At 35.0% G+C, this 9,640-nt stretch overlaps 1 protein-coding gene across 2 annotated transcripts; it reads right to left on the bottom strand.

Moving 5' to 3' along the window:
* Nucleotides 1-1,645: 1,645 nt before the first annotated feature.
* On the bottom strand, nt 1,646-9,188 carry LOC102595280 (histone deacetylase 2). 2 transcript variants are annotated; one of them, XM_006360923.2, is made up of 13 exons: nt 8,754-9,186; nt 8,610-8,665; nt 6,591-6,708; nt 5,963-6,025; nt 5,771-5,839; nt 5,529-5,695; nt 5,369-5,433; nt 5,245-5,291; nt 5,022-5,066; nt 4,895-4,945; nt 3,482-3,568; nt 2,342-2,429; nt 1,646-2,242 (listed from the first exon to the last, which is right to left on the bottom strand). In XM_006360923.2, exons 1-13 carry the CDS (start codon nt 8,853-8,855, stop codon nt 2,136-2,138), a joined length of 1,065 nt encoding a protein of 354 aa, XP_006360985.1. In that variant the 5' UTR covers nt 8,856-9,186; the 3' UTR covers nt 1,646-2,135. The 2 variants fall into 2 exon arrangements, 1 of the variants encoding a protein (XP_006360985.1); XR_001475223.1 differs by lacking the exons at nt 1,646-2,242; nt 2,342-2,429 and adding an exon at nt 4,116-4,323 and having other exon boundaries at nt 8,754-9,188.
* Nucleotides 9,189-9,640: the final 452 nt, after the last annotated feature.

Genomic DNA, 9,640 nt, shown 5'->3' on the forward strand with positions numbered 1-9,640 from the left:
ATGTAAAGGTATTATGAACCTACTAAACTACATACAAAATCACACAAGTATGTCTCCCTATCACTTACTTTATGGTAAAACTTGTCACTTGCTTGCAGAGTTAGAGCACAAGACATATTGGGTTATCAAGAAATTATCTTGAGCCCCCAAGTTAGCTGAAGCGAAAACACCAGTTTCATGAGCTTAAAGAATTTAGGCTACAAGTCAGAAGAGTTATCAATAGTGAAATCATTTATCCAGTTTGAAAAACATTGATCCTGTAATTTTGAGGGCGTGTAGGACACTCTTTGATAATGTGATCTTGTTGTTTATAGTATACAAAACTTCTTGCCACAATTGCTAGTAATATGATCATGTTCCTTGTAATTGTATCGTCCAATTTTATTCACTCTTGCCCATTCCTTTACCTTGAACAACAAATTATGCATAGTAATATCATTTTCTTGCTTAAAATCATTTTATGTGACAACACAATATCTTCACAAAGTAATTATCCAAAACAAACATACAAGAAAGGAGATGGGCCGTTCATCAAATTAAAGCGAACAATTTCAAATTTAAATTCATCAAAAGATGATCTCGCTTGCTTTCCTCATGAATTGTGACGAGAGATTCAACATGTATTTTGGCATAAATAATAACTATAAATCCAACATATAAATTCTAAAAAGAAACAACTTGAACAAAGAAACCTACTTGTGAGTAATGAGCAATTTCATGCTCTAATCGAAAGCGTCTTGCATTATTATCTTGATTGTAAACCTTTTGTAAATAATCTAATATTGCCTTAGCTATCATGTACAACATGAAATTAAGAACGATAGGAGGTTCAACTAACTCTAATATTTACATCATCATCTGAGTATCTTTAATCTTTCATTCACCTAACTCTGTAGGACTACTAGAAGCAGAATCACTTCCATCTATATGGCTTCACAATTCTTTTCCGATGATAATTATAATTATAATCATAATTAAAATTTCCATAAATAATATTTTATTCTAGTGAAACGAATATTGAATGATTCAAACTAATGTGAAGTCATGCTTTTGAATAGCTATAAAAACTAGAAGCATTGTGACTCAAGAAAACCACAAGATAACCAAGATCAAAAGCTCTAGAGATTTAGGACTGATTGTCCACAAACAGTCATCAAAATCAAACTTTTCAACAAATGTATTTTTTTTTTTAAAAACACATATGGACTCTATGGAACACGATAACCAACCGAAGACTCTAAACCCATATCAAATTTCTAATAGCGACTCTCAAATTGATAGTCTTGTCATTAAGTAAAAAAAATATTCATATAGCATCCCTAAAGATCAGCTATTCTATCCCTCCAGATCTATTATTCTATCATAATTTTTGTTCTCTTCAATTACTACATCATATCTGAATAATTTACACTTGGATAGAGCATTATTATAATTACATTAATACATACAATTATTCACTATTATTTCATTACTTGTGAGCTACCAATCATGCTAACAGGAGCTTCAAGGGGAAATGATTCAAGGGCCAACGATTTGAAAGCGACAGTAAATCAATAGGGTAAAAGATGACCATGATAAGGAAATTGTTTTATGTCTATTTCCAATTGAATTAGAGATGGTGCATTTGAAGCCATATAAACCAACATAAATGAAGTCTCTGGATATGACTTAACATCAAATGGGCTGCTGAAAACATGATATAGGACTACAGGAGGAACAACAACAACTTGATTGCACAACTGTGTAAATAATCAATATAAGCACAACAACGCACAAACAGGTTTCAATCTATTGCCAAGATTGAGCCATAACTTTGAATTATGCTCCTTCCTGCATCACAATCCATTATAGCAGAGACCATATCCTGATGTATCAATGATTTCAAGCCTACATGAGTTGCTTCATACATGAACTAGCACTTACACAATTTACATTCTTCCCTAAATGCATTAAGGTACACAAATCTTCACAAGTTCATCTCGCTTTTCCCATCTCTAGCATCCCAATAGCTTATAATACAAGCATTCACTATCAAGGGAAATTAATCTATTTCCTTACAACACAAATGAGCAATCATGACTTTACCACATAGGTCAATTTCAGGCCTTTTGAAGTAGCAATGCAAGGACATTCACCTACAATGCTTGTCCAGTTAGTAAGCTCTTCATATTTATCAGGGATTTATTAGAGAGATTTACGATGGAATCAGCAATAACTTTGGCACTGGATTTCATGTAACCGCCTGAAAATGTAATTAAAAAGATCAGTTACAGGTAACATATGGCATAATTCCACCAAAATGATTAAGCAAGGTGCGATAGAGACTAAGAGATGGGTTGACCTGATGTGAGCATGATGAGGGGGATGTTTCTCTCTCGAGCAAACCTGAAAACTTTTTCATCCCTACTAGCAATGCCATCAGGACTGATCTGCACGGCCATATATGTAATTAACAATGACAGTACATACAAAAGATTTGGCATAAACTCAGTACTCTTCCTTTTTTGGCACAGAAATGAAGAAGACTATATGGTCTGCAATTATATGAGGAATATATCTGGCAGCTTCATTCATATGCAATGTGTGCTGGGACTCTCCAAAAATGTTGCCCCATCAATGTCGGATTCTCCAAAAATGCACTATTTTGGAGGAATATGCACTCAATAACATTTTTGAAGTGTCCGTGCAACTTAGTTCTTACGGAAACTGAAACTGCTTCAATCAAACCAATAGTACTACTACACATTCAAGGCATGCACCTGTATTTGGCTACTTGACAGATTTGAAAAGAGGAGCATTATGGATATTTCACCTTTCTGTGACCAAGTTCTAGTAAAATTCAAAGACACAAATCCTTTAGGCCCGAGCAAATATCAATCATACTTTATATGATACATTTTCTATAATGAGACATACTAAGATGTTTACCACCATTTAATTATTTTATTTTTTGCAATTCACAATCAGGAATCCAAATTCATTTAAATAATCAAAAATATAAGCATCAAAGTATGACTTCTCCACCAAGCTAATATTCACCAATTACTCAACTATTTTCTCTACCACTTGTATACAAGTTGATCTAATATTTAAAATTACTTGTCCAGTAATGATGTCAGGTAAAATTAGACGGAAGGAATGTATGCCTACTGCATGTATGTTCCAGAATTCAGTTCTCAATTGTGTCTTATGCTTGGAGCAGAAATGGGATATCTCTTATCTTCACCCTATCTTTCAAGAGGAAAACATGTAGTTTATCCTTTTATATTTTGATTTAAAGGAAAAAAGATTACATTCTTCCATCCCAAAACTTATGATTATTTCTTGTTATAAAAACTCTTCCAATTAGCTGTATAAAAATGTTCAAGATTTTATAAGCTTATAATAATTAAAAAATCTAGAATTCCATCTCCTATGTGGCTATTCCGTAATGACAGACATGCAAGCCACAAATAGCTTGTTTCCCATCGGTGGGTCGTACCTTCAACCTGCCAAGTGGATCCCCATCCAAGATATCAGTACCAGCATTATAAACAATGAAATCAGGATCAAATTTCTTCTCTGCAACCTGGAAGTCCATCAGGATAACAATCAGTCATGTATACAAGGTAACTCAACACAATAGCAGAGAACTCACAATGAAACAAAAAGTATCTTTTAAATACGTCTGAATGTTATTGACAAATAAAAAAACATAGAAGAATCAGTAAACAGAGGCATAAATGCTTTTATATCAAATGATTCCTTTACAACAAAGAAGCACACACACACTTCACAGAGTATGGTTTTATGTCAAAGCTCCAAAGATATTCATCCCACTGCACAAAAGCGAATATCTTTTTTACACAGTATTATAGGAATAAAACCAAGATTTTGACTCCTTTTTTTTTACAGAATAGTAACAGTATATTCATCAGTAAGGAAATGCTAGACGCCATATTCACAATGTAGATTTAACAAAAGGATAACCTTGTTCTTCTTACAAGGCTGCTACAAGGCTCCTAAAAAATCTAGTAAAGATTTGGCAACTCTACATATCTTTCTTTACACCAAAAATATAACTGTACTCAGTTCATAAGGAAGCTTTTGATTATTCATGATGCACTTTTCGATACCTTTAAGGGTTTCTTTGTTCCACCGACTCCATCTCAACCAAAAAGCAAAGAGCTACGCTCCACAAGCATTCTTCCTAGAGAGTTCTAAGCGATTCCAATAACACTAGATATTGCAGAATTAATTCATAGAAAATCGTTGTGGTTTTTCTAAGACTGGATTGTAGAATTTGTGCCAAGAGCAATGGTCAGAACCAAGGTACATTAGTTCCTGACGCAATCAATTCACCAAAACAAATTAAGGTATTAGTGACAATGTTGACATAATAATCTGCAACTTCACTAGTAAACTATTTGCAGCGTTTCTAACTGTAGCCATCTAACAAATGAACATATGGAACTTTTGCAATGATAGGAAGAAATTAAACATTTCAATTAACCAAAACAAATATTGCTTTTATGTCAGAAGATAGTACAAAACACAAAATGGAGGATTTGAGTTCAAATAAAGTTAAAAAGTTGCCGTTGCATCACTTTCTAGATCAGCACCAGAGAAAACCCATCGATCATTATACAGCTACATACATAAAAAACCAAATATTTCCGCTCCATTGATCCTTGGAAAATCCTCCTCATTTAGAGCAAACAATAAAATTTACAACTGCTGAGTTCACATGAGGACTTAAAATTAAACAGTAACCAATTAGAGCTAGAATGCTAGGACAGGTCACCAGCACATGGGCAAAACAAAGTTCTGCAAGTGTCTAACTTGCAACAATGAGTTGCACTATTGAGTAAAAGAAGATATGTGGAAAGTGGTGACAAAAAGTCTAAGTACACACCTCCAGTGCATGATCTAGCTTAGTTAAGTATTCATCTGTCGCAGTCCCACTCTGCCAAAGTTAGTAGCCACAGATGTCAGCGTAGTTCGAGTAAAGAAGTAACTTGTTTTATGGACTTGAATCTAACCTTAACTTCGACTCCTAGATCAATGTAACGCCTGGCTTCAAAATCCTAAAAGAAATAGAATAGATTCACAACAGATCTGATCAGACACTGCTACCTTTCGATGCTATCAGCGCAATTGAAAGAGAATCATAAATCAACAGACAACTGTTTGGGTAAGGGGTGGGGCATGTGAGAAACAAGGAAAGGAGAGGAAAGTAACTTTTCATTCAAGATGGAAACTCACAAGTGGATAAATTCCGGGATTGTACATATCAAGGATAAAGACTCTTTCTGCATGCATCCAACCAACACCAATTAATAATATTAAAATGGCACACAAAATGCAAGATGAATGACGAGAAACATACTGTCATCAGAGAAGTCCATTTCATGGCCGTTTCCTTGGTGTGCATCAAGGTCAATTATCATGACTCTACAAGAAAAACGTTCATTAATGATTTCATTGAGATGTCATGACCTTCAACTGTACATAGCCACACATTATACATGAATTACCATTCGATGTACCTTGAGATATTTAGACGCACAAATGCAAAATGTATACAAAGAGATATATCAGCATAAACACAAAAACCGCCTCCCTTCTCTGATGAGCAATGATGGAATCCACCACCAACATTAATAGCCCATCCTCGTTCTTTTGCAAGCTTTGCAGCCAAAATTGTTCCTCCCACCTTCAGAGAATTATCAACAAAATCTGAACCAGAGAATTAGGAAAAATAAAATGATCTGCAAATGACTAAATTCACCTGCTTGCGGAATGGGTGAAGCACTTTCTTTTGCACAAGGCAATTAGGAAGCATCGCAACAGGAGGGACCTAAAAGGTCTAGTCATGAGATAATAAAGAGTATGGAAACAAGAAAACCAACTCTTAATGTGTAACAACAGGTATGATTCTGCACCTACACCGACAGCAGCAAACATCAGTTCTGACTCTTACCTCAACAATCATGGAGACATTCAAGCTGCTGTTCAAACTTTTCAGGTATGACTCAGAATGCACCTACACCAGAAATGTATCAGTCACCCATCAACATTGCCAGGTACAGGACAGTCCGTATCAATGCTAGTCCCACTGACTACAGTTGACAGATAAGTAGAGTTACAGCACCTAGATTGGAAAAGAGAAAAAGAGCATCCTAAAGTGACTAGTAAATTCGGTACATGCAAGAAAAGTGTAAGTGGATGTGTTGTAAGTACAAGGCTTCCAAAGTAATTATTTCAAATAGTGATCCTCAAAACTTATATAAAGTGAACCAAGTAACTGGTGGATGGAATCAGAATATCATATATGATGGTATCTAGGTTTAGTTGAATCATGAATGGAGGTGATTATAACTTAGATACCAAAGCTACTGATACCGTGCTCCTCAGAAATTGTCAGTTCATTGAGTTGATTAAACTAGCCCACAAAGGTGCAAGAACGAAGAATACATGAATGTGCTCAGTGGAGATAAAGTGAAAGAGCATGCTTCAAATTGACTCAACCAACTGTTCGAAAAACAATACAAAAGGATTTAATAACTCAATAAATCACTATGATGCTTTTAACCAGTAGAAGTTGCTACCACTAGCAGATCATCTTTTGTTGCCTCCACAGGCTCAACTACATGCTTTTGGTCCATGATACCTTCCTTAGTGAGAAACCGACAGATTCGACCCCATTTCGAAGAGTCAAATGGATGCCTGTGAAGTTAAATTCTTGTATGAGGTATCCAGTTAAATTCAAACCTAGATAAGGCAGCAGCTCTTTTAGAATAATCATAATATCTTTTTAGAAGGAAAACTAATAGACACTGCTCCCTCAGAAAATAATAAACTAGATAGAAATTCAGCACTGCAAACAAGGATAACTCACCTGACCTGCAGGGAATGCAAGGTATAGACGTGAGGCCCTTGCCATTTTGTCAAACCCATGCCCTTCATATGTAAGTGCTAATATCTCTATTCTCAAGTTTTCACCCCCTACCCCCACATGTCCTTAATAAAATTCTCTTCCAGAGGCAAGCGAGAGTTTGGGGGAGGAGAGGTTTTAGGTTGTTTGTTGATGAGTGACACAATGTTTTAGTTTCAATAATGCATATTTATACCTTTCAAAGGTGCCTTTGGCTGAGAAATGGTAGAGATAAAATTCACACAAAAAGTGAAAAATCAGTGGGAGAAGTGATGTTTGGCTTCAAATTGAAGCAAAGAAAAATATCAAAACCATGATTCCAGTCCTCTCTAACCATTTCCATTTTACAGGATGGAAGAAAAGAAGGTTACGAAAAAAAAACTAAACTAAAGAAACAGAAGCTCTACATAGTGACAGCATTATACAATGTATACACCAGATGAATGCTGTCACATCTGGGTGTTCAGCATATAGTTATCACGACTGAATGAGTAAAAGAAAAGATCGCATGATATGATTGTAGACATTGAAATTTGTTGCAAGCAATGATTATCACATATCCTCTAAAATCACTTGTCTTGTCCATAAGTGTGACTATATGATAATTATGACGATTAATTGTGATAAAAAGAGACAAGGTAGAGATGATATCACATTAAGGGAAGTTATATCTAGTAATGTACAAACTCTTGGAATTAATACGGATATAACTAATCAGTGTAATCAAAGGTGAAAAGCGCAAAAAAGCTCTCAGGTCCGTGGGGGCTTTAAGCGCAAAGAAGCTCTAAGGTCAATGGGGGCTTTAAGCGCAAAGCGCAAATAAAGTGTGGGCTTTAATGAAAAAAGCGCAAAGGGAGAAAAAAATACAAATGTATATGTTTAGTCCAAGACTAATAATTATAAACATGAATGAAAAATATAAGACCAAAGAAATTGAATTTTTTTTATGATAAAGTGAAATATCAATTGTTTAGTGTCACTTCTTCATAAGAGGCTCATTGGCAAGGAAAATTTTGTCTTAGAACCTTGATGACGACACTAAAGCGCACATAAAGCAAGGCGAAGCGCTATACACATTTTGAGCCTCGCTTCAGGGCTTAAGCGTGCCTTCGATAACACTGTAACTAATAAAGAACATACTGAAAGAACTGACTCATACACGCAACAAACTCTCGTAAGAAAAATTGTTTAGTGTTGATTGCAATGGACTTAACCAGCAAAGACGGAATGTATCTGGATTAAATATAGAGATACTGTTCATTCAGTTTGGGGTCAACTATACTTGTGTTATCTCTTCTCCTTTATTTATCCCCTATTACACTCCTTTTGACCTTTCATAACATTAAAATTTTCTTCCACTCAGGTACATAGATTAATTTCCAACAAATTTGCATAATTTAAGGCTCCCTTTCTCATATTGTCATGATTTACCAGGAACAGATGTCAATCCATTCCAATCACTAGCAAATGCAAATTGACATTCAAGGCTACACACCTTAGACCTAACCAGTTTTAGTACTTCTATTGCATTTCTAGAATTTCACCAATTATTTTCTCTTATCCAAAACTACACACCTTAGACCTAACCATTCCTAGAACTTTACTCAAATATGCTTCCCTTTTTAGGTATAGATAGCAATGATAGTCAACAAATTTCATTCTGAAAGGTAGCGTAAACAGCAGTAATTCTTACAGTTTTTCAATCCCGAAAAAAGCAATGTCGTAGGATGGCGAGTATATCAACGGAACCTGATCGAACAAAAAAACAAAATTAACACCAGAGAGATTCCTCAAAAAATTACTTCAAAAATTAAAGGCGAGCATGTTTGGGTTGTACCTTAGAAGGAGGCACATCGTAATATAGGTGGCTAGAAAGAATACGATGACGGCGTAGAGCTTCAGCGTCGTCAGTTTTGGAGGAAGAGGCTGTGGACGACATCGGGTGAGAGGCAGAGAGGAGAGGAAAGTTGCAGAAAGTGAAGCGATTGAGATATTGAGCAGCTTTGATGGCGATGGAGTGAGAGAATCACAAGGTTGAGTGTTGACTCTGCTGAAATGTAACAAGTATGTAATCTCTGTATATACTCACAACGGAGCTTTGACATCTGCCATGAGTTGTTGAAGGACCTGGACAAGATTTTTTTAACTTATCCATCTTCTAAATAGTTTGATCAAGATAACTAATGAGACTCAAGTTAAAAGAATTTTGTTGATCAAAGATAACCCTCTCCAATCACAACTCACAAGGTTGTATCTTCTTAAAAACAAACTCACATACAAGCAAGTATATACATATGCCTGTTATAAAATGAAGATAATAAATTGAAATCAACAAGAGTAATATAGAGAGACAGAGTAATAGTAGTAGTAGCTTTCTTTTATTATTAAACTAGATAATGTTGCCCGTGCTATGCACGGGCCCAATAATATAAATGGTATATTTTGGGGCTAATAACCGAGTTTTTGAAGCTATTGTTTGCGTGGATAAAGGAATAAGTTTTTTTATCACAAATCTGTACTTTCTTTGACGCTATTTAAGGCATAATAAGACTACCCACATACAACATTTTTGAAATATTTTATGTTGTCAATTATCATGATTTATAGTATTTTTACGCAATTTTTAAATATAAAAAAAAATAAAAATAAGACAAATAAATTAAAATGGACCCAATATATGTTATTTTTGTTGTCTCAATTTATGTGACACAAATGAAATTTGGA

The sequence above is a fragment of the Solanum tuberosum genome, unplaced genomic scaffold (assembly GCF_000226075.1).
Source record: "Solanum tuberosum cultivar DM 1-3 516 R44 unplaced genomic scaffold, SolTub_3.0 scf00342, whole genome shotgun sequence".
Taxonomy (NCBI): domain Eukaryota; kingdom Viridiplantae; phylum Streptophyta; class Magnoliopsida; order Solanales; family Solanaceae; genus Solanum; species Solanum tuberosum.

Bases quoted from the DNA above. Each gene is read 5' to 3' on its own strand.
- LOC102595280 (XM_006360923.2), bottom strand. From the start codon at position 8,855: ATGTCGTCCACAGCCTCTTCCTCCAAAACTGACGACGCTGAAGCTCTA. The intron at 5,840-5,962 runs GTAAGAGTCAGA...TAGACCTTTTAG, and splicing joins ATGTCTCCATGATTGTTGAG to GTCCCTCCTGTTGCGATGCT. The intron at 4,946-5,021 runs GTTAGATTCAAG...TAACTTTGGCAG, and splicing joins ATCTAGGAGTCGAAGTTAAG to AGTGGGACTGCGACAGATGA.